The 26,383-nt window shown below is 49.0% G+C and overlaps 1 protein-coding gene across 1 annotated transcript in view; it reads left to right on the forward strand.

The window, feature by feature from the left end:
• The window catches only part of NALCN (sodium leak channel, non-selective), a 164,462-nt gene that overhangs the window by 87,207 nt on the left and 50,872 nt on the right, over window positions 1-26,383 (forward strand). The window contains exons 17-22 of the mRNA XM_032978490.2: window positions 1,077-1,275; window positions 5,028-5,101; window positions 6,922-7,023; window positions 7,808-7,877; window positions 8,789-8,880; window positions 23,699-23,821. Coding sequence (XP_032834381.2) covers window positions 1,077-1,275; window positions 5,028-5,101; window positions 6,922-7,023; window positions 7,808-7,877; window positions 8,789-8,880; window positions 23,699-23,821 — 660 coding nt within the window. The remainder of the gene's footprint in view (window positions 1-1,076; window positions 1,276-5,027; window positions 5,102-6,921; window positions 7,024-7,807; window positions 7,878-8,788; window positions 8,881-23,698; window positions 23,822-26,383) is intronic.

Here is a 26,383-nt window from a genome sequence, read left to right on the forward strand (position 1 = left end):
GTGGTGGTTGTGGTGGTGATGCTGGTGGTTGTGGTGGTGGTTGTGGTGGTGATGCTTGTGGTTGTGGTGGTTGTGGTGGTGGTGGTGGTTGTGGTGATGATGCTGGTGGTTGTGGTGGTTGTGGTGGTGATGCTGGTGGTTGTGGTGGTGGTGGTGGTGGTAGTGGTGGTGGTGGTTGTGGTGGTGATGCTGGTGATGCTGATGGTTGTGGTGGTGATGCTGGTGGTTGGGTGGTTGTGGTGGTGATGCTGGTAGTTGTGGTGGTGATGCTGGTGGTTGTGGTGGTTGTGGTGGTGATGCTGGTGGTTGTGGTGGTTGTGGTGGTGATGCTGGTAATGCTGGTGGTTGTGGTGGTGGTTGTGGTGGTGATGCTGGTGGTTGTGGTGTTTGTGGTTGTGGTGGTTGTGGTGATGCTGGTGGTTGTGGTGGTGATGCTGGTGGTTGTGGTGGTGATGCTGGTGGTTGTGGTGGTTGTGGTGGTGATGCTGGTGGTTGTGGTGGTTGTGGTGGTGGTGATGCTGGTGGTTGTGGTGGTGATGCTGGTGGTTGTGGTGTTTGTGGTTGTGGTGGTTGTGGTGGTTGTGGTGGTGATGCTGGTGGTTGTGGTGGTGATGCTGGTGGTTGTGGTGGTGATGCTGGTGGTTGTGGTAGTTGTGGTGGTGATGCTGGTGGTTGTGGTGGTTGTGGTGGTTGTAGTGGTGGTTGTGGTGGTGATGCTCGTGGTTGTGGTGGTTGTGGTGGTTGTGGTGGTGGTTGTGGTGGTGGTGTTTGGGGTTGTGGTGGTTGTGGTGGTGGTGATGCTGCTGGTTGTGCTGGTGGTGCTGGTGGTTGTGGTGGTGATGCTGGTGGTTGTGGTGGTTGTGTTGGTGGTTGTGTTGGTGGTTGTGTTGGTGGTTGTGGTGGTGGTTGTGGTGGTGGTTGTGGTGCTGGTGGTGGTGCTGGTGGTGGTGGTTGTGGTGATGCTGCTGGTGGTGCTGGTGGTTGTGGTGGTGATGCTGGTGGTGGTTGTGGTGGTTGTGGTGGTGGTGATGCTGGTGGCTGTGGTTGTGGTGGTTGTGGTGGTGGTTGTGGTGCAGGGAGAGCTTCATGCGCCAGTTCCTGGACCGTCAGCAGCAGGGCGCCGTCTGCCTCCTCCTGCTGCGCCGACTCCCCTCCGCCTCCTCCTCCTCCTCCTGCACGGGGGGCGGCGGGGAGGGGGGAGGAGGGGGAGGGGGCGGTGGGAAACGCGGCACGAGCAGCCCACAGCAGCAGCAGCACGCGCACATGTGTCACAAGGTACACACTTACACATTTTCACACACTTACACAGTTACACACACAAACTTACACACATTTACACACCTACACACACTTACACACTTACACAGTTACACACCTACACACACTTACACACACCTACACACACTTACACACACCTACACACACACACTTACACACACACTTACACACACTTACACACACACAGTTACACACTTACATACACACCTACACACACACCTACACACACTTACATACACACCTACACACACACCTACACACTTACACACTTACACACACTTACACACACTTACACACACACAGTTACACATACTTACACACACCTACACACACACACTTACACACACACCTACACACACACACCTACACACACACACCTACATACACACACCTACACACACTTACACACACTTACACACACACAGTTACACACACTTACACACACCTACACACAACAACAACCGCCATTCGCCACTAAGTGGCGGTGACGTCACCACGACGCTTGTGCCAGGCTATGTGCACCCTGAGGCCACGTGAAGTGTCGAACGCTCGCTGGCAGGAGGTCACGGGGCAGACCCAGGTGCCACGGGTCGACTGACTGAGATGACTGGCTGATGCACCACCTGTGCCCCCTACTGTGCCAATCTGCTGTGCTTTAGCCACCCGGTGCTCCGCTCGTTGTTGTGAGCGTCGCTCCTCCGCCCTCCGTTGTTGTTGGAGGGCGACTACCTCCAACTGCCCAGTAGCATCCTTCACGAGCCTCCTCCACAGAGGCCGATCTTGACACCGCTGGAACCAGTCATCGGCAAGTCCACTCAGCTCCACGTCCTCCTGTACCACATCACTCCATCTCTTGTCTAGCCCATGCCACGCCCGCTTTGCCCCCTCAATCCGGCCGAACAAAACCTGTTTCGGCATGCGGTGGCTGGGCATGCGGGCTACATGACCCAGCCATCGGAGCCTTGCCCGCCGGAGGAGCTCACCGATGGGACCCTGCCCAGATCTTTCAAGGATTTGTGAGCTCCTCAAACAATCCAGTCTGGTTAAACCCAGAATGGATCGTAGGCAGGCCAGCCTAAATGTTTCTAACCGGCGAAGATGTTCCATTAGGGGGGTCCACGTTTCGCAAGCATAGAGAAGGGAGGGAATGACCGTGGCCGAGAAGACCTGAAGCTTAGTGCGGAGCGACAGACCAGGTAGCTTCCACACAGCGTTACGCAACCGATGAAAAGATATTGCCGCTCGACTGATTCGGAGTGAGACCTCTGCTGTTAAACTGGAGCCAGTCATAAGCACACTGCCCAGGTATGGGAAACTCTCCACTCTCTCCACAACTGCCCCATCACCGATCGGGAGTTGTGGGTGTGTAGTGTCCGATGGTACAAAATACCCAGGCAGGTGCTTAGTTTTGGTGGGGCTGATGGTAAGGCCCCACCTCTTAGTGGCACGCTCCAGTCTCAACAGCAGCGTCTCCAACTCCTCCTCTGACTGACCAGCTATTACCAAATCATCAGCATACATAACGTGGTTGAGCAATAGGGAGCCATCCCTTGACCGCACCCGGGCATCGATCAGCCTCCCATTATATCTGTACCATATGGAGATTCCCCCGGTACAGCTATTGAAGGCTTCACGAACTACGTGGTCAAAATAGATGTTAAATAATGTGGGAGCCAGAGGACATCCCTGTCGCACCCCAAGGTGTACAGGGAATGGCTCTGACTCCAGGCCACGTAGTTTTACCCGGGCCCGCTCACCATCATGAAGGTCCTTAATGATCGTGAGCAGAGGGTCAGGTACTCCAAAAGCACGAAGAACAACCCAGAGCCCAGGCCTACTGATGGTATCATAGGCCTTGATCAGGTAAATAAAGCAACGATGTAGGTCTTGTTGGAATTCCCTACACCTCTGCTGTAACAGACGGACAGAAAATATGGCATCTGTGCAGGACCGCCCTTTCCTGAAACCGCATTGGGGCTCCGCAAGTCTCTCCTCAGCGTGCCTGGCAAGGCGATGCTGAATAATCCTTATCAGGACCTTTCCCGACACACTGAGGAGTGATATGCCCCTGTAGTTGTTACAGTCTGTGCGGTCCCCCTTCTTAAAGAGGGGGACCACCAGGGCATCCTTCCAATCCTGCGGAACCCATCCAGTGGTCCAGACTGTTGTTATGATCTCATGTAGGGTAGTCTGTGCACAAACGCCACCCTCCCTCAGCATTTTGCTTGGGAGATCATCTCTGCCCGCTGCCTTTCCTGGTCTCAGACTCCGGATCGCCTTCAATGCTTCCTCAGCAGATGGCACCCCAGCCAGCCACTCACAGGGGGTGACTTCTTCCAATATTTGAGGCACCACAGCCTCAGCAGGGTCATCCTCACCTTGTGCCACGATGTTTTCCTGGCTGTGGGATTTTCCCTCCCCCAGGACCTCACAGAAATGCTCAGCAAATCTGCGAACCTGTTCCTTGGGGTCGGAGATTGGATCACCGTTTTTTCCCCTAATGATGGTAATAGGTGTGGCGCTGCAGGTTACTTTTTTGATGGAGTTAAATAGAGATTTGTGATCCCAGGCCACTGAGGCACACTCCATCTCCTCAGCAACACGCGACCACCACCCATGCTTGCAGCGCCTCACGGCTCTCCGAACCTCCGAGCGAAGGCTGCGGTAAGCCTCCTCATTCTCTGACGTGGGATTCTGTAGCTGATGACAGTGGGCCTGTCGCTTTTTCTCAACCATCCTGAACACCTCCTCTGTCAGCCAGGGTCTCTGGGGAGGTCTGGACCGCGTACCCAAAGCAGCCATTGCAGCTGCATGAGTCACAGTCCTAAACCTCGCCCATTTACCCTCGACATCAGGAGGAGTCGGGGACGATGCCAATCCCAGCCGCAAGCGATGATGAAATTCTCGCTTGCAACTTTCATCAGATAACTGAGACCAGGCCACTTTATGTTGGAATGGGGTCCTGGGTGTACACCCACCACCGGAGTGGAAGAATGGCAGGCGCATCTTACAGATGACTAGTCGATGGTCAGAGGGCAGATCAGCTCCACGGTAGGTCCTGGTGTCAAGGACATGGGCTCGCATTCGCTGGTCCATCACTATGTAGTCCAGCAGATGTTCTTGCTTGGACCCGGCATGCATCCATGATGTTGTGTGGATGCGCCGATGCCGGAACAGCGTGTTGGTAATTACAAGCCCATGGGCTGCACAAAAATCTAGCAGCCTCCTACCGTTGTTATTGAGCTGATCTGGCCCATGCCCTCCAATCACTCCAGACCAGGTGCCAGTATCATGACCAACTCGGGCATTGAAGTCACCCAACATGATGACTCTATCCCGAGGGGCCACTTTAGCCAGCACCTGTGACAGGAGGTCATAGAAGGCATCTGACTCATCGGCTTTGCCTGCATCCCTCCACGGATGTTCATTTTCGGTGGGGGCATAAGTAACCACGACCACCATTCCTCGCCTCCGGTTGATGGGAAGGCGAGCCCAAAGTAGCCTGGGGCTTACAGCTTCCCACACCTCACCGCCACGCTCCCACGCCCCCTTCATTCTTACACACCTACACACACCTACACACATACCTACACACACACACATACACACCAACACCACCGGGGGGGGGGGGGGGGGGCGGTGGTGTGAGAGGCATCCTGTGTGCGTGCACCTGGCGAACAGCATTTGCCCCAGCACGTCTGTTGAAGGCTACGCGGGGGAGCTTTGTCTTTGTTGTGCGCGTGTCCCAGCTGCAGGGCGGAGTGTCCAGCATGCGACCACGCCACCTGTGTGAGAAGGAGGGGAGCGTGCAGAAGATACTCAGGTGAGGCTCCTCACTCACACTCACTAACTCACACTCACTCACACTCATACACTCACACTCACTCACACTCACTCACTCACACTCACTCACACTCACTCACACGCACTCACTCACTCACACTCACTCACACTCACTCACACTCACTCACACTCACCCACTCACTCACTCACACTCACTCACACTCACTCATCCACTCATCCATACTCACAACAACAACAACCGCCATTCCCCACTAAGTGGCGGTGACGTCACCACGACGCTTGTGCCAGGCCATGGGCACCTTGAGGCCACGTGAAGTGTCGAACGCCCGTGGGCAGGAGGTCACGGGGCAGACCCAGGTGCCACGGGTCGACTGACTGAGATGACTGGCTGATGCACCACCTATGCCCCCTACTGTGCCAACCTGCTGTGCTTTAGCCACCCGGCGCTCTCGGCTCGTTGTTGTGAGCGTCGTTCCTCCGCCCTCCGTTGTTGTTGGAGGGCGACTGCCTCCAACTGCCCAGCAGCGTCCTTCACGAGCCTCCTCCACAGAGGCCGATCTTGACACCGCTGGTACCAGTCATCGGCAAGTCCACTCAGCTCCCCGTCCTCCTGTACCACATCACTCCAACTCTTCTCCCACCCGCGCCCGTTTAGCCCCCTCGATCCGGCCGAACAAAAGCTGTTTCGGCATGCGGTGGCTGGGCATACCGGCTACATGGCCCAGCCAACGCAGCCTTGCCTGCCGGAGGAACTCACCGATGGGACCGTGCCCAGATCTTCCCGCATTCACTCACCCACACTGACTCACTCTCACTCGCCCACACTCACTCACACTCACCCACACTCACTCACACTCACCCACACTCACCCACTAGGGGGGTCTGTCTCACTGTGGGACAATTCGCCTCTACCCCCCCTCACCCCACCCCCTGTGCCTCACCCCCCAATTTCCCCCCCCCCTACACTTTTACCCCCTCCCTCAGCCCCCACTTTCTCCCCTCTTACAACCCCCCCCTGCCCCCCCTCTCCCCCCCCTTTCCCCCCCTTCCCCCCCTCCCCCGCGTTTCCCCCTCCCCCCACCCCCTGATTCCCCACTTTTACCCCCTCACTTATTTACCTCCCCTCGCCCCTCCCACGCGTGACGTCATCAGGGCGTGTATCACTTCTCTACCACGCCCCTCCCACGTGTGACGTCGTCAGGGCGCGTATCACTTCTCTACCACGCCCCTCCCACGTGTGACGTCGTCAGGGCGTGTATCACTTCTCTACCACGCCCCTCCCATATGTGACGTCATCAGGGCGTGGTATCTCTTCTCTAACACGTCCCTCCCACGTGTGATGTCATCAGGGCGTGTATCACTTCTCTACCACGCCCCTCCCACGTGTGACGTCGTCAGGGCGCGTATCACTTCTCTACCACGCCCCTCCCACGTGTGACGTCGTCAGGGCGTGTATCACTTCTCTACCACGCCCCTCCCACATGTGACGTCGTCAGGACGTGTATCACTTCTCTACCACGCCCCTCCCACGTGTGACGTCGTCAGGGCGTGTATCACTTCTCTACCACGCCCCTCCCACGTGTGACGTCATCAGGGCGTGTATCACTACTCTACCACGCCCCTCCCACGTGTGACGCCATCAGGGCGTGTATCACTTCTCTACTATGCCCCTCCCACGTGTGACGTCGTCAGGGCGTGTATCACTTCTCTACTATGCCCCTCCCACGTGTGACGTCATCAGGGCGTGTATCACTTCTCTACTATGCCCCTCCCACGTGTGACGTCTTCAGGGCGTGTATCGCTTCTGTACTATGCCCCTCCCACGTGTGACGTCATCAGGGCGTGTATCCGCCAGCGCGTGATGAGCGGCTCCCTGGACGGGCAGCCACCCAAGGAGCGCTCCATCCTGGGGGTGCAGCACCACATCCGGCAGGAGCGCCGGTGACCACCCCCCACCCACGTGACCACCCACGCGACCACCCCACGCGGTCACCCACGTGACCACCCCACGCGGTCACCCACACGACCACCCACGCGACCACCCCACGCGGTCACCCACGCGGTCACCCACGTGACCACCCCACGCGGTCACCCACACGAACACCCACGCGACCACCCACGCGGTCACCCACGCAGTCACCCATGTGACCACCCACGTGGTCACCCACACGACCACCCACGCGGTCACCCACGCGGTCACCCAAACGACCACCCACGCGGTCACCCACGCGGTCACCCACACAACCACCCACACGACCACCCACGTGACCACCCACGCGGTCACCCACGCGGTCACCCACGCGGTCACCCCACACGACCACCCCACACGACCACCCCACACGACCACCCACACGACCACCCACGCGGTCACCCACGCACAGGGGTGAGGGAAATGAGTGTGGGGGTGCGTGGGGGTGTCACCACGTGTCTCCCCCTTGTCCTTGTGTCCCCGTCTCTCACCCCCTCCCCGTGTCCCCACCCCCGTGTCCCCCCCCTCCCGTGTCCCCCCCCCCCGTGTCTCCCTCCCCCGTGTCCCCCCCCCCCATGTTCCCCCTCCCCCGTGTCCCCCCCGTGTCCCCACCCCCCTCCCCCGTGTCCCCCCCCCGTGCCCCCACCCCCCCCCGTGTCCCCCCCCGTGTCCCCCCCCGTGTCCCCCCCCGTCCTCCCCCGTGTCCCCCCCCGTGCCCCCCCTCGTGTCCCCCCCCCCCCCCCCCCCGCTCTGCAGGTCTCTCCGCCACGGCTCAAACAGCCAGAGGATCAACCATGGCAAGTCCATGGAGAGTCTCCCCCATGACGTGAGACACGAGGGGGGGGGGACACGGGGGGGGGACACGGGGGGGGGGGACACGGGGGGGGGACACGGGGGGGGACACGGGGGGGGGACACCGGGGGGGGACACGGGGGGGGACACGGGGGGGGGGCACACACACAGATATGGGGACATGGATACACGGGGACATGGAGACATGGGGACAAAGGGACAAGGGGACATGGGGACACGGGGACTGGGGGGACTGGGGGGACACGGAGACATGGAGACACGGAGACACGGAGACACGGGGATATGGAGACACGGGGATATGGAGACACGGGGATATGGAGACACGGGGGGAGACACGGGGTCGCAGCGACACGGGGACATGGGGGCATCGATGTAAAGAGACACGGGGACATGGAGACACGTGGGTATCGATACGCAGAGACACGGAGACACGGGGGGACACGGGAGACACGGGGGGCATACGGGGGACACACGGAGACACGGGGGCATCGGTATACAGAGACACAGAGGCATGGGGACACGGGGACATGGATACGCAGAGACACGGAGACACGGGGGGACACGGACACACGGTGTATGTGTACTGGTGTCCGTGTGTACGTATACTTGCGTGCATGTGTGCGTACGTGTGTGTACGCGTATGTGTGCGTGCATGTACATGTGCGTATGTATGTGCCTGCGTGTGTGTGTACATGTGCGTACGTGTGTGTACGTTTGTACGTGTACACGTGTGTACATGTATGACCGTGTGTACGTGTACATGTGTGTGTGTGCATGTACGTGTGTGTGTGCGTGCGCGTGCGTGTGTGCGTGCGTGTACATGTGCGTGTGTGTGCACCTTAGTGCGTGTGTGCGTACACGTGTGTACATGTGCGTACGTGTGTACGTGTACACGTGTGTATGTGCGTGTGCGTGTGTGAGCAGCACGCGACGGCGATCCGCTACCGGAACTCTCAGAAGGAGGACAGCGAGATCAAGATGATCCAGGAGAAGAAGGAGCAGGCAGAGCTGAAACGGTGGACACACTCGCACACACGCACACACACGCACACACACACGCACACACACACACGTACACACACACACGCGCACGCATACACGCGCACGCACACACACGTACACACGCAACACACGTACACACACACGCAACACGTACACGCACACGTACGCGCATGCACACACACACACACGCGCACACACACACTCGCACACACACACTCGCACACACGCACTCGAACACGCGCACACGCGCACACACACACGCGCACACAACACACGCACACAACACACGTACACACACGTGCACGCACACGTACGTACGTACACGCGCACGCACACACACGCTCACACACACACAGGCACGCACACACGCACGCACACACAGGTACACCAGCAGGAACGAGTTCATGGACCTGCACAGACACATACACGCGTACACATGCACACACACGCGTGCGTATGTAGCGTCGGCAATGCACATCGTATACCGTCCATATACACACTCACCTGCAGTTGCGGGCACAGGCCCTTAGCGGCTGCCACCATGAGCTGGGCAAGGTCGGAGAGAACCGGACCGTTGAGGGGCCGGGTTCCTCCCGCCCCCCCCCCCAGACCCCAGGTGAGGGGTTTGGGGGGTTCTGGAAGGTTCCAGAGAGGGGGTGGAGAGTCCCCGGGAGGTGTACAAAAGGGGCACCTCAAGCACAGCTCGGGGGAGCGTTCCGAAGACAAAGAAGAGAGACCAGCCTAGCTAGGACCCTGGGAACCCGGGACCCGACGTCCTTGCAAGGGCCGGGGCCGAGCGCGGACCAGTGGTCAGAACCCGCACCTTGGCTGGGGTCGGGTCAGAGTAGCTTCCCCTAAGAATGAAGGGGGCGTGGGAGCGTGGCGGTGAGGTGTGGAAAGCTGTAAGCCCCAGGCTACTTTGGGCTGGCCTTCCCATCAGACGGAGGCGAGGAGTGGCGGTCGTGGTTACTTATGCACCCACCGAAGACGAACATCCGTGGAGGGATGCAGGCAAGGCCGATGAGTCAGATGCCTTGTATGACCTCCTGTCACAGGTGCTGGCTGAAGTGGCCCCTCGGGATAGAGTCATCTTGTTGGGTGACTTCAATGCCCGAGTTGGTCATGATGCTGGCACCTGGTCTGGAGTGATTGGAGGGCATGGGCGAGATCAGCTCAATAACAACTGTAGGAGGCTGCTAGATTATTGTGCAGCCCATGGGCTTGTAATTACCAACACGCTGTTCCGGCATCGGCGCATCCACACCACATCATGGATGCATGCCGCGTCCAAGCAAGAACATCTGCTAGACTACATAGTGACGGACTAGCGGATGCGAGCCCCTGTCCTTGACACCAGGACCTTCCGTGGAGCTGATCTGCCCTCTGACGATCGACTAGTCATCTGTAAGATGCGCCTGCCATTCTTCCACTCTGGTGGTGGGTGTACACCAAGGACCCCATTCCAACCTAAAGTGGCCTGGTCTCAGCTAGCTGATGGAAGTTGCAAGCGAGAATTTCATAATCTCTTGCAGCCTGGGGTTGGCATCGTCCCCCACTCCTCCTGATGTCGAGGGTAAATGGGCGAGGTTTAGGACTGTGACTTATGCAGCTGCAATGGCTGCTTTGGGTACGTGGTCCAGACCTCCCCAGAGACTCTGGCTGACAGAGGAGGTGTTCAGGATGGTTGAGAGAAAACGACAGGCCCACTCTAATCGTCTACAGCATCCCACGTCAGAGAATGAGGAGGCTTACCGCAGCCTGCTCTCGGAGGTTTGGAGAGCCGTGAGGCGCTGCAAGGAAGGGTGGTGGTCGCGGGTTGCTGAGGACATGGAGTCTGCCTCAATGGTCCGCGATCACAAATACCTATTTACCATCAAAAAGTAACCTGCAGCACCACACCTATTTCCATCTTTAGGGGGAAAGACGGTGATCCAATCTCCGACCCCCAGGAACAGGTTTGCAAATTTGCTGAACATTTCTGTGAGGTTCTGGGGGAGGGGGAATCCCTCAGCCTGGAAAACATTATGGGACAAAGTGGGGATGACCCTGCTGAGGCTTGTGGTGCCTCAAATATTGGAGGAGGAAGTCAGCCCCTGTGAGTGGCTGGCTGAGGTGCCATCCGTTGAGGAAGTACTGAAGGCGATCCAGAGTCTGAGACCAGGAAAGGCGCCGGGCAGAGATGATCTCCCAAGCGAAATGCTGAGGGAGGGTGGCGTTTGTGTGAAGACTGCCCTACATGACATTATAAGAACAGTCTGGGCAACTGGAGGGGTTCCGTAGGATTGGAAGGATGCCCTGGTGGTCCCCCTCTTTAAGAAGGTGGACCGCACAGACTGTAACGACTATGGGGGCATCTCACTCCTCATTGTGCCGGGAAAGGTCCTGGCAAGGATTATTCAACATCGCCTTGCCAGGCATGCTGAGGAGAGGCTTGCGGAGCACCAATGCAGATTCAGGAAAAGGCGGTCCTGCACAGATGCCATATTTTCTGTCCATCTGCTACAGCAGAGGTGTAGGGAATTCCCACAAGACCTACATCTCTGCTTTATTGACCTGGTCAAGGCCTATGATACCATCAGTAGGCCTGGTCTCTGGGTTGTTCTTCGTGCTTTTGGAGTCCCTGACCCTCTGCTCACGATCATTAAGGACCTTCATGATGGTGAGCGGGCCCGGGTAAAACTACGTGGCCGGGAGTCAGAGCCATTCCCTGTACACCTTGGGGTGCGACACGGATGTTCTCTGGCTCCCACATTATTTAACATCTTTTTTGACCACGTAGTTCGTGAAGCCTTCAATAACTGTACCAGGGGAATCTCCATTTGGCACAGATATAAAGGGAGGCTGATCAAACCATGAAGAAGGACCCTCTTGAGGAGCCTTTCAAAACCATCACTTTACCCTACATTGCGGGGATCACAAAAAAGATCTCCAAAATCTGGAATAAACACAAGATCCAGGTCCGTTTCAACACATTACATAAAATCCGTGATCTGGTTCCGTCTGTAAAAGATGTGATTCCGGACATACAGTATCCTGGTGTCTACAAACTAAGTTGCCTCTGTGGTAGTAGTTACATTGGAGAAACCAAATGCCATGTCTCGGACCGCATTCGTGAACACAAAGCAGACCTTAAACACGGTAGGACCAACACCTCGGCCGTGGCAGATCATTGTTATAATTCAGTAGGCTCACATGACATTGACTTTTCCAAGACAGAGGTTATTTGTAAGCCATCTGGCTACCATGAGAGATTCGTTCATGAGGCTATCCACATATACAAGCACAGAGACAATTTCAACCGAGAAGATGGATTCTGCCTTAGCAATCATTGGAAAGATTTGATTAACCATTTTAGGTCTTAATTGATTGGTCACGCTTTCAGTGGCTTTCAGACAACATACATTAATTTTTCGTCTCCCCCCTCCTCTTTTCAGAACATAGATGGACTAGTCCTTCTAAATAAACTGCCAAATCGCTGCGCATGGCGCTGACGTTTTTTCATAAATAAAAAAACCGTTTTTAAAATAAATAAATAAATGCGAACCGACACACCTGATGACGACCAGTTTAACACGTAGGCTTTCGCGACCAATATTATTCATAATAAAGGTTTTTGGGTTAGATCGCGTTTATTTATAAATGTGTCGTAACCCTCCACCACCCGACACGGCCAATCAGCAAAGAAAAGTGTCACGTTGACAAAAGACAAATAATTCACTACTTCAGCCCACCGGTGTGTTGAAGAGTTAATCCACATTTACAGTTTGAGTACGACGTTTCGCTGGTAAATACTTCCAGCATCATCGGGCAATTCGCCAGAATGGTAAAGCCCTCGCTTGCTCCCGGTTTTATATAGAGCAGAAGAGTGACGTCATCACTTAACTCATCAGGTGCAGTGATTAGAGGCGGAGGGGGGGGTAATGTAATTATATAATCGATTAGTAATCAGTCATTGGTTATGATTAGTAATGAGTTGTAGATTAGTAATTCTTTAAATCAAAATGTAATGTGTATTATTTAATAATACGCTTCCAGGCCGCACTGAGCCGGTAGCTGTCAGAGCGATTAAAGTTATTCTTGTTCCTCTCAATTTCAATGGATTCTCTAATTAGTCTTTGCCAGTAATAATTAGTTTTACACACCACTGCAACATTGTCAAAATCAATTGAGTGTCCTTGTTGACAAGCATGTTCTGCCACTGCCGACAGTTGTGTTTGAGATAATTTAATATTTCTCTGATGTTCTTTTAGTCTTACGCTGATGTTACGTCCCGTCTGCCCAATGTAGCAGCTGCCACATGAACAATTAATCCGATATACACCTTCTGTTGATAGTTTAGGTAATGCGTCTTTAGTGCAAGATACTAGTTTTTGAATTTTGTGTACTGTACCAAATCTTACTGTAATGTTTTGCTTTTGCAAAACGCGGGCTAATTTGTCAGTTACTCCTGAGATATATGGAATTTTTATTGTTTTAACAATCTGGTCGCTTTCAGTAGTATTGCTTTGCGATCGTGATTTGGCATTCAGTGCTCTGTTAATTTGAGCATTATTGTAGCCATTCTGTCGTAGTGCGTCTTTAACGTGTTTAATCTCTCTCACTAGACTCTCACCATCTGACACTGTTTTCGCCCGATGCACGAGCGTCTTAATAAGAGAGGATTTTTGAGCTGGATGATGATGTGATTCTGCATTCAGATAGGCATCAGTGTGCGTTTGCTTTCTGTAAACGCTGTGTGTTATTTTACCGTTTAGGCCATGTCCAAGCAAAATATCTAGGAATGGGAGTGTATTATTCACCTCCATTTCCATGGTGAACTGGATGGCCGGGTTTTGTGCATTGAGATGATTTAGAAAATCATTAAGTGTATCTTTACCATGTGGCCAGACAACCAAAGTGTCATCCACATACCTAAACCAAAAGGATGGTTTTAATGTGCTCGAGGCAAGTGCTCTTATTTCAAAGTTTTCCATGTACAAATTTGCTATAGCAGGGGATAAAGGAGAACCCATTGCTGCTCCTTCCTTTTGTTTAAAGAAATCCCCTCTCCATAAGAAGTAAGTGTTATTTAAGCAATGGCCAGCAAGTTTCGGAATATCTTTTTGTAAACCGGTATTCTTTACTAGTGTATCAAGTAATTTAAGCGATTCGTCCACTGGAACCTTAGTGAATAGAGAAATCACATCAAAGCTTACCAGAATATCATCAGGAGTAAGTTTAATATCTTTAATCACATTCACAAGATGTTCTGAATTTTTTATGAATGAAGATGTCTTACCGATGTAGGGCTGTATTTGTTTGGTTATATATTTTGCTAATTGATATGTGGCAGAGCCAATTGTACTGACTATGGGTCGTAATGGGATGCCGATTTTATGAATCTTTGGTAGCCCATAGAGTCTAGGTGGTTTTGAGGCCCTTGGCTTAATTAGGTATTGCTCATTTTTAGGGATTAATGAATTTGCAATTATTGCAGTGGTCTTACGTTCTAAAGTATTAGTTGGATCTCGTTTAATTTTAATGTAGGTACTTTCCTCTAGTAAATTTCTAATTTTATTATCATAATCGGCTCGTGACATCAGTACAGTAGTGCGGCCTTTATCAGCTGCTAGGATTTGGATATCCTTATTTACACGCAGCTCTCTTAAGGCTTTTGCCTCGTTAGAGCTAATATTTACTTTTGGAACTTTGCTATTCTCAATTATTTTAGCAACCTCATGTCTAGTCATCTCTGCCTCATTATGTGGAAGGAGTCTAACTGCTGATTCTACCTCAGCAATTATCTCATCCACTGGAATTGTGCGTGGGGTAACGGCAAAGTTAAGGCCTTTAGAAAGGATAGAGACCATGTCACCGGTTAATACAGTGTTGGTCAAGTTCAGTACAGTTTTGTTTTTACATTTTTGGTTTTCAGTAGGGATTTGTTTATTATGTAGTCTAGAAAATTTATTAATTTGGTTAGTTTTTGTTAGTTTAAACACATTATCAGCCGATTGTTGTGTTATGTTATCGATTATATTCCAATAATGCATAGATACACTATTGCTTATATCTAAGTGTAACTGCTTTAGCGATTCCGAAATGTAAGATAATTCACTCCTATTGTGCTGTATTCTCTCTATTAATAATAATTCGCTAGCTTTGTGTAGTATTTGGTTAGCTTTAGAAGACTTTATGTGATGTGTTATTTTAACTGCGTTTGGTATTACCTTTGAATCTCTGCACCTTTTGAGGAACGCCAGTGAAGATATCAATTTCATCCGCTTAATGCGAAGCTTCTCCAAATCCTAGCAGCTGATAAAGGCCGCACTACTGTACTGATGTCACGAGCCGATTATGATAATAAAATTAGAAATTTACTAGAGGAAAGTACCTACATTAAAATTAAACGAGATCCAACTAATACTTTAGAACGTAAGACCACTGCAATAATTGCAAATTCATTAATCCCTAAAAATGAGCAATACCTAATTAAGCCAAGGGCCTCAAAACCACCTAGACTCTATGGGCTACCAAAGATTCATAAAATCGGCATCCCATTACGACCCATAGTCAGTACAATTGGCTCTGCCACATATCAATTAGCAAAATATATAACCAAACAAATACAGCCCTACATCGGTAAGACATCTTCATTCATAAAAAATTCAGAACATCTTGTGAATGTGATTAAAGATATTAAACTTACTCCTGATGATATTCTGGTAAGCTTTGATGTGATTTCTCTATTCACTAAGGTTCCAGTGGACGAATCGCTTAAATTACTTGATACACTAGTAAAGAATACCGGTTTACAAAAAGATATTCCGAAACTTGCTGGCCATTGCTTAAATAACACTTACTTCTTATGGAGAGGGGATTTCTTTAAACAAAAGGAAGGAGCAGCAATGGGTTCTCCTTTATCCCCTGCTATAGCAAATTTGTACATGGAAAACTTTGAAATAAGAGCACTTGCCTCGAGCACATTAAAACCATCCTTTTGGTTTAGGTATGTGGATGACACTTTGGTTGTCTGGCCACATGGTAAAGATACACTTAATGATTTTCTAAATCATCTCAATGCACAAAACCCGGCCATCCAGTTCACCATGGAAATGGAGGTGAATAATACACTCCCATTCCTAGATATTTTGCTTGGACATGGCCTAAACGGTAAAATAACACACAGCGTTTACAGAAAGCAAACGCACACTGATGCCTATCTGAATGCAGAATCACATCATCATCCAGCTCAAAAATCCTCTCTTATTAAGACGCTCGTGCATCGGGCGAAAACAGTGTCAGATGGTGAGAGTCTAGTGAGAGAGATTAAACACGTTAAAGACGCACTACGACAGAATGGCTACAATAATGCTCAAATTAACAGAGCACTGAATGCCAAATCACGATCGCAAAGCAATACTACTGAAAGCGACCAGATTGTTAAAACAATAAAAATTCCATATATCTCAGGAGTAACTGACAAATTAGCCCGCGTTTTGCAAAAGCAAAACATTACAGTAAGATTTGGTACAGTACACAAAATTCAAAAACTAGTATCTTGCACTAAAGACGCATTACCTAAACTATCAACAGAAGGTGTATATCGGATTAATTGTTCATGTGGCAGCTGCTACATTGGGCAGACGGGACGTAACATCAGCGTAAGACTAAAAGAACATCAGAGAAATATTAAATTATCTCAAACACAACTGTCGGCAGTGGCAGAACATGCTTGTCAACAAGGACACTCAATTGATTTTGACAATGTTGCAGTGGTGTGTAAAACTAATTATTACTGGCAAAGACTAATTAGAGAATCCATTGAAATTGAGAGGAACAAGAATAACTTTAATCGCTCTGACAGCTACCGGCTCAGTGCGGCCTGGAAGCGTATTATTAAATAATACACATTACATTTTGATTTAAAGAATTACTAATCTACAACTCATTACTAATCATAACCAATGACTGATTACTAATCGATTATATAATTACATTACCCCCCCCCTCCGCCTCTAATCACTGCACCTGATGAGTTAAGTGATGACGTCACTCTTCTGCTCTATATAAAACCGGGAGCAAGCGAGGGCTTTACCATTCTGGCGAATTGCCCGATGATGCTGGAAGTATTTACCAGCGAAACGTCGTACTCAAACTGTAAATGTGGATTAACTCTTCAACACACCGGTGGGCTGAAGTAGTGAATTATTTGTCTTTTGTCAACGTGACACTTTTCTTTGCTGATTGGCCGTGTCGGGTGGTGGAGGGTTACGACACATTTATAAATAAACGCGATCTAACCCAAAAACCTTTATTATGAATAATATTGGTCGCGAAAGCCTACGTGTTAAACTGACTAACCTCTATGGGGAGGATACTTTTCTTAAAACCAGAAAATTGGAGAAGCTTCGCATTAAGCGGATGAAATTGATATCTTCACTGGCGTTCCTCAAAAGGTGCAGAGATTCAAAGGTAATACCAAACGCAGTTAAAATAACACATCACATAAAGTCTTCTAAAGCTAACCAAATACTACACAAAGCTAGCGAATTATTATTAATAGAGAGAATACAGCACAATAGGAGTGAATTATCTTACATTTCGGAATCACTAAAGCAGTTACACTTAGATATAAGCAATAGTGTATCTATGCATTATTGGAATATAATCGATAACATAACACAACAATCGGCTGATAATGTGTTTAAACTAACAAAAACTAACCAAATTAATAAATTTTCTAGACTACATAATAAACAAATCCCTACTGAAAACCAAAAATGTAAAAACAAAACTGTACTGAACTTGACCAACACTGTATTAACCGGTGACATGGTCTCTATCCTTTCTAAAGGCCTTAACTTTGCCGTTACCCCACGCACAATTCCAGTGGATGAGATAATTGCTGAGGTAGAATCAGCAGTTAGACTCCTTCCACATAATGAGGCAGAGATGACTAGACATGAGGTTGCTAAAATAATTGAGAATAGCAAAGTTCCAAAAGTAAATATTAGCTCTAACGAGGCAAAAGCCTTAAGAGAGCTGCGTGTAAATAAGGATATCCAAATCCTAGCAGCTGATAAAGGCCGCACTACTGTACTGATGTCACGAGCCGATTATGATAATAAAATTAGAAATTTACTAGAGGAAAGTACCTACATTAAAATTAAACGAGATCCAACTAATACTTTAGAACGTAAGACCACTGCAATAATTGCAAATTCATTAATCCCTAAAAATGAGCAATACCTAATTAAGCCAAGGGCCTCAAAACCACCTAGACTCTATGGGCTACCAAAGATTCATAAAATCGGCATCCCATTACGACCCATAGTCAGTACAATTGGCTCTGCCACATATCAATTAGCAAAATATATAACCAAACAAATACAGCCCTACATCGGTAAGACATCTTCATTCATAAAAAATTCAGAACATCTTGTGAATGTGATTAAAGATATTAAACTTACTCCTGATGATATTCTGGTAAGCTTTGATGTGATTTCTCTATTCACTAAGGTTCCAGTGGACGAATCGCTTAAATTACTTGATACACTAGTAAAGAATACCGGTTTACAAAAAGATATTCCGAAACTTGCTGGCCATTGCTTAAATAACACTTACTTCTTATGGAGAGGGGATTTCTTTAAACAAAAGGAAGGAGCAGCAATGGGTTCTCCTTTATCCCCTGCTATAGCAAATTTGTACATGGAAAACTTTGAAATAAGAGCACTTGCCTCGAGCACATTAAAACCATCCTTTTGGTTTAGGTATGTGGATGACACTTTGGTTGTCTGGCCACATGGTAAAGATACACTTAATGATTTTCTAAATCATCTCAATGCACAAAACCCGGCCATCCAGTTCACCATGGAAATGGAGGTGAATAATACACTCCCATTCCTAGATATTTTGCTTGGACATGGCCTAAACGGTAAAATAACACACAGCGTTTACAGAAAGCAAACGCACACTGATGCCTATCTGAATGCAGAATCACATCATCATCCAGCTCAAAAATCCTCTCTTATTAAGACGCTCGTGCATCGGGCGAAAACAGTGTCAGATGGTGAGAGTCTAGTGAGAGAGATTAAACACGTTAAAGACGCACTACGACAGAATGGCTACAATAATGCTCAAATTAACAGAGCACTGAATGCCAAATCACGATCGCAAAGCAATACTACTGAAAGCGACCAGATTGTTAAAACAATAAAAATTCCATATATCTCAGGAGTAACTGACAAATTAGCCCGCGTTTTGCAAAAGCAAAACATTACAGTAAGATTTGGTACAGTACACAAAATTCAAAAACTAGTATCTTGCACTAAAGACGCATTACCTAAACTATCAACAGAAGGTGTATATCGGATTAATTGTTCATGTGGCAGCTGCTACATTGGGCAGACGGGACGTAACATCAGCGTAAGACTAAAAGAACATCAGAGAAATATTAAATTATCTCAAACACAACTGTCGGCAGTGGCAGAACATGCTTGTCAACAAGGACACTCAATTGATTTTGACAATGTTGCAGTGGTGTGTAAAACTAATTATTACTGGCAAAGACTAATTAGAGAATCCATTGAAATTGAGAGGAACAAGAATAACTTTAATCGCTCTGACAGCTACCGGCTCAGTGCGGCCTGGAAGCGTATTATTAAATAATACACATTACATTTTGATTTAAAGAATTACTAATCTACAACTCATTACTAATCATAACCAATGACTGATTACTAATCGATTATATAATTACATTACCCCCCCCCTCCGCCTCTAATCACTGCACCTGATGAGTTAAGTGATGACGTCACTCTTCTGCTCTATATAAAACCGGGAGCAAGCGAGGGCTTTACCATTCTGGCGAATTGCCCGATGATGCTGGAAGTATTTACCAGCGAAACGTCGTACTCAAACTGTAAATGTGGATTAACTCTTCAACACACCGGTGGGCTGAAGTAGTGAATTATTTGTCTTTTGTCAACGTGACACTTTTCTTTGCTGATTGGCCGTGTCGGGTGGTGGAGGGTTACGACACATTTATAAATAAACGCGATCTAACCCAAAAACCTTTATTATGAATAATATTGGTCGCGAAAGCCTACGTGTTAAACTGACTAACCTCTATGGGGAGGATACTTTTCTTAAAACCAGAAAATTGGAGAAGCTTCGCATTAAGCGGATGAAATTGATATCTTCACTGGCGTTCCTCAAAAGGTGCAGAGATTCAAAGGTAATACCAAACGCAGTTAAAATAACACATCACATAAAGTCTTCTAAAGCTAACCAAATACTACACAAAGCTAGCGAATTATTATTAATAGAGAGAATACAGCACAATAGGAGTGAATTATCTTACATTTCGGAATCGCTAAAGCAGTTACACTTAGATATAAGCAATAGTGTATCTATGCATTATTGGAATATAATCGATAACATAACACAACAATCGGCTGATAATGTGTTTAAACTAACAAAAACTAACCAAATTAATAAATTTTCTAGACTACATAATAAACAAATCCCTACTGAAAACCAAAAATGTAAAAACAAAACTGTACTGAACTTGACCAACACTGTATTAACCGGTGACATGGTCTCTATCCTTTCTAAAGGCCTTAACTTTGCCGTTACCCCACGCACAATTCCAGTGGATGAGATAATTGCTGAGGTAGAATCAGCAGTTAGACTCCTTCCACATAATGAGGCAGAGATGACTAGACATGAGGTTGCTAAAATAATTGAGAATAGCAAAGTTCCAAAAGTAAATATTAGCTCTAACGAGGCAAAAGCCTTAAGAGAGCTGCGTGTAAATAAGGATATCCAAATCCTAGCAGCTGATAAAGGCCGCACTACTGTACTGATGTCACGAGCCGATTATGATAATAAAATTAGAAATTTACTAGAGGAAAGTACCTACATTAAAATTAAACGAGATCCAACTAATACTTTAGAACGTAAGACCACTGCAATAATTGCAAATTCATTAATCCCTAAAAATGAGCAATACCTAATTAAGCCAAGGGCCTCAAAACCACCTAGACTCTATGGGCTACCAAAGATTCATAAAATCGGCATCCCATTACGACCCATAGTCAGTACAATTGGCTCTGCCACATATCAATTAGCAAAATATATAACCAAACAAATACAGCCCTACATCGGTAAGACATCTTCATTCATAAAAAATTCAGAACATCTTGTGAATGTGATTAAAGATATTAAACTTACTCCTGATGATATTCTGGTAAGCTTTGATGTGATTTCTCTATTCACTAAGGTTCCAGTGGACGAATCGCTTAAATTACTTGATACACTAGTAAAGAATACCGGTTTACAAAAAGATATTCCGAAACTTGCTGGCCATTGCTTAAATAACACTTACTTCTTATGGAGAGGGGATTTCTTTAAACAAAAGGAAGGAGCAGCAATGGGTTCTCCTTTATCCCCTGCTATAGCAAATTTGTACATGGAAAACTTTGAAATAAGAGCACTTGCCTCGAGCACATTAAAACCATCCTTTTGGTTTAGGTATGTGGATGACACTTTGGTTGTCTGGCCACATGGTAAAGATACACTTAATGATTTTCTAAATCATCTCAATGCACAAAACCCGGCCATCCAGTTCACCATGGAAATGGAGGTGAATAATACACTCCCATTCCTAGATATTTTGCTTGGACATGGCCTAAACGGTAAAATAACACACAGCGTTTACAGAAAGCAAACGCACACTGATGCCTATCTGAATGCAGAATCACATCATCATCCAGCTCAAAAATCCTCTCTTATTAAGACGCTCGTGCATCGGGCGAAAACAGTGTCAGATGGTGAGAGTCTAGTGAGAGAGATTAAACACGTTAAAGACGCACTACGACAGAATGGCTACAATAATGCTCAAATTAACAGAGCACTGAATGCCAAATCACGATCGCAAAGCAATACTACTGAAAGCGACCAGATTGTTAAAACAATAAAAATTCCATATATCTCAGGAGTAACTGACAAATTAGCCCGCGTTTTGCAAAAGCAAAACATTACAGTAAGATTTGGTACAGTACACAAAATTCAAAAACTAGTATCTTGCACTAAAGACGCATTACCTAAACTATCAACAGAAGGTGTATATCGGATTAATTGTTCATGTGGCAGCTGCTACATTGGGCAGACGGGACGTAACATCAGCGTAAGACTAAAAGAACATCAGAGAAATATTAAATTATCTCAAACACAACTGTCGGCAGTGGCAGAACATGCTTGTCAACAAGGACACTCAATTGATTTTGACAATGTTGCAGTGGTGTGTAAAACTAATTATTACTGGCAAAGACTAATTAGAGAATCCATTGAAATTGAGAGGAACAAGAATAACTTTAATCGCTCTGACAGCTACCGGCTCAGTGCGGCCTGGAAGCGTATTATTAAATAATACACATTACATTTTGATTTAAAGAATTACTAATCTACAACTCATTACTAATCATAACCAATGACTGATTACTAATCGATTATATAATTACATTACCCCCCCTCCGCCTCTAATCACTGCACCTGATGAGTTAAGTGATGACGTCACTCTTCTGCTCTATATAAAACCGGGAGCAAGCGAGGGCTTTACCATTCTGGCGAATTGCCCGATGATGCTGGAAGTATTTACCAGCGAAACGTCGTACTCAAACTGTAAATGTGGATTAACTCTTCAACACACCGGTGGGCTGAAGTAGTGAATTATTTGTCTTTTGTCAACGTGACACTTTTCTTTGCTGATTGGCCGTGTCGGGTGGTGGAGGGTTACGACACATTTATAAATAAACGCGATCTAACCCAAAAACCTTTATTATGAACTGATGACGACCGTTTGTGTTATGGTCGAAACGTCGTGAGAATTTTTTGTTGTTTTATATATTTTATTATTTTATTGTTTCCCTTCAACGTGACTTTACCGAAAGAGCTAAGAATATGAATTACTGCAGTCACGAAAGCTTTAAATCAAAATAGCTGCTCATTCAGAGGAGGAGTTGGAGACACTGCTGCTGAGACTGGAGCATGCCACTAAGAGATGGGGCCTTGCCATCAGCCTCACCAAAACTAAGCACCTGCCTGGGTATTTTGTACCATCGCACACTCCACCCCCACAACTCCCAATAGGTGATGGACCCCCCTAATGGAACATCTTCACCGGTTAGAAACATTTTGGCTAGCCTCCCTATGACCCATCCTAGGTTTAACCAGGCTGGATTGTATGAGGAGCTCACAAATCTTTGAAAGATCTGGGCAAGGTCCCATCGGTGAGCTCCTCCGGCAGGCAAGGCTGCGTTGGCTGGGTCATGTAGCCCGCATGCCCAGCCACCGCATGACGAAACAGCTTTTGTTCGGCCGGATAGAGGGGGCTAAACGGGCGCGGCACGGGCTAGAGAAGAGATGGAGTGACTTGGAACAGGAGGACGTGGAGCTGAGTGGACTTGCCGATGACTGGTACCAGCAGTGTCAAGATCGGCCTCTGTGGAGGAGGCTCGTGAAGGACGCTACTGGGCAGTTGGAGGTAGTTGCCCTCCAACAACAACGGAGGGCGGAGGAGCGACGCTCACAACAACGAGCGGAGCGCCGGGTGACTAAAACACAGCAGGATGGCACAGTAGGGGGCACAGGTGGTGCATCAGCCAGTCATATCAGTCATCTCAGTCAGTCGACCCGTAGAACTTGGGTCTGCCCCGTGACTTCCTGCCAGCGGGCGTTCGACATGGCCTCAAGGTGCACATGGCCTGGCACAAGCGTCGTGGTGACGTCACCGCCACTTAGTGGCGAATGGCGGTTGTTGGTCTTGTTGTTGTGTCTGTGTGTGTGCAGCAAAGTGCAGGAGGAGGAACTGCGTGAGAACCATCCGTACTTCGACACGCCGCTCTTCCTGGTAGGACGAGAGCATCGCTTCCGCAAGATCTGCAGAGTGGTGGTGCGGGCGCGCTTCAACCTGTACGGAGATCACACAGTCACTCACACAGTCACTCACTTACACAGTCACTCACACAGTCACTCACACAGTCATTCACTCACACACTCACTCACACAATCACTCACTCACACAATCACTCACTCACACAGTCACTCACTCACACACTCACTCACACAGTCACTCACTTACACAGTCACTCACACAGTCACTCACTTACACAGTCACTCACTTACACAGTCACTCACACAGTCATTCACTCACCCACTCACTCACACACTCACTCACTCACACAGTCACTCACTCACACACTCACTCACTCACTCACACACTCACTCACTCACTCAGACACACAGTCACTCATTCAGACTCACTCACTTACACACTCACTCACTCACACTTGCTCACTCACAGCCACACACACACTCACGCTCTCTCACACACTCACACAGTCACTCACTCACACTCTCACTCGCTCATTCACACTCACTCACACTCACTCACTCGCTCACTCAGACTTGCTCACTCACACACACTCGCTCACTCGCTCACTCGCTCACTCACTGACTCGCTCGCTCATTCACACTCGTTCACTCACACTCACTCACCCTCACTCGCTCACTCCCACTCGCTAACTCCTACTCACACACTCGCTCGCTCACACTCGCTCACTCACACTTGCTCTCTCACTGACTCGCTCGCTCGCTCACTCACTGACTCGCTCACATTCACGCTCGCGAACTCACACTCACTCACTCGCTCGTTCACTCGCTCGCTCGCACTCAATCACACTTGCTGATTCGCTCACTAACTCACTCACACTCGCTCACTCACTCTCTCACACTCACTCACACTCTCTCACACTCACTCACACTCGCCTACACTCACTAGATCTGGAGCGGGCACACTGTTGGAGTGGGCACACCATCCTTAGGGGAAAGAACGGTGATCCGATCGCCGATCCACAGGTAGAGGTTTTGCAGATTTGCTGAGCATTTCTGTGAGGTCCTGGCCGAGGGGAAATCCTTCACTCATGAAAACATTATGGGGAAAAGTGGGGATGACCCTGCCGAGGCTGCGGTGCCTCGAATATCGAAAGAAGTTGTCACCCCTTGTGAGTGGCTGGCTGAGGTGCCATCCATTGAGGAAGTACTGAAGGCGATCCAGAGTCTGAGACCAGGAAAAGCCCCGGGCAGAGATGATCTCCTAAGCGAAATGCTGAGGGAGGGTGGCTTTTGTGCGCAGACTGCCCTATATGACATCATAACAACAGTCTGGCCCACTGGATGAGTTCCGCACGATTGGAAGGATGCCCTGGTGGTCCCCCTCTTTAAGAAGAAGGGGGACCGCACAGACTGTAACAACTACAGGGGCATCTCACTCCTCAGTGTGCCGGGAAAGGTCCTGGCAAGGATTATTAAACTTCGCCTGGCTAGGCACGCTGAGGAGAGGCTTGCGGAGCCCCAATGTGGTTTCAGGCCAGGGCGGTCCTGCACAGATGCCATATTTTTTGTATGTTTGGTACAGCAGCGGTGTAGGGAATTCCAACAAAACCTACATCTCTGCTTTAGTGACCTGGTCAAGGCCTATGATACAATCAATAGGCCAAGGCTCTGGGTTGTTCTTCATGCTTTCGGAGTCCCTGACTCTCTGATCGCGATCATTAAGGACCTTCATGATGGTGAGCGGGCCCGGGTAGAACTACATGGCCGGGAGTCGGAGCCATTCCCTGTTCACCTTTGGGTGCAACAGGGATGACCTCTGGCTCCCACATTATTTATCATTTTTTTTTTACCACGTTGTTCAAGAAGCCTTCCATGGATGTACCGGAGGAATCTCCATCTGGTACAGATACAATGGGAGGCTGATCGATGCCCGGGTGCGGTCGAGGGATATTGGTCAACCACGTTACGTATGCCGATGATCTGGTGATTGCTGCTCACTTAGAGGAAGTGCCACTGCTGAACCTGGAGCTTGCCACTAAGAGGTGGGGCCTTATCATGAGCCCAACCAAAACTAAGCACCTCCCTGGATATTTTATGCCATCAAACTCTCCACCTCCTCAACTCCCAATTGGTGATGTGGCAGTTATGGAGTGGAAAGTTTCCCATACCTGAACAGTGTGCTCATGACCATCTCCGGTTTGACAGCAGAGGTCTCACTACGAATCAGTCGAGCGGCAATATCTTTTCATCGGTTGCGTAAAGCTGTGTGGAAGCTACCTGGTCTGTCGCTCCGCACTAAGCTTCGGGTCTTCTCAGCCACGGTCATTCCCTCCCTTCTCTACGCTTGCGAAACGTGGACCCCCCTAATGGAACATCTTCGCCGGTTAGAAACATTTAGGCTGGCCTGCCTACGATCTATCCTGGGTTTAACCAAGCTGAATTGTGTGAGGAGCTCACAAATCCTTGAAAGATCTGGGCAAGGTCCCATCGGTGAGCTCCTACTGCAGGCAAGGCTGCGTTGGCTGGGTCATGTAGCCCGCATGCCCAGCCACCGCATGCCGAAACAGCTTTTGTTCGGCCGGATCGAGCGATGCTCACAACAACGAGCGGAGCTCTGGGTGGCTAAAACACAGCAAGTTG

Source organism: Petromyzon marinus, chromosome 67, assembly GCF_048934315.1.
Source record: "Petromyzon marinus isolate PM22_M1 ecotype Great Lakes invasive population chromosome 67, UKy_Petmar_22M1.pri1.0, whole genome shotgun sequence".
Classification (NCBI taxonomy): domain Eukaryota; kingdom Metazoa; phylum Chordata; class Hyperoartia; order Petromyzontiformes; family Petromyzontidae; genus Petromyzon; species Petromyzon marinus.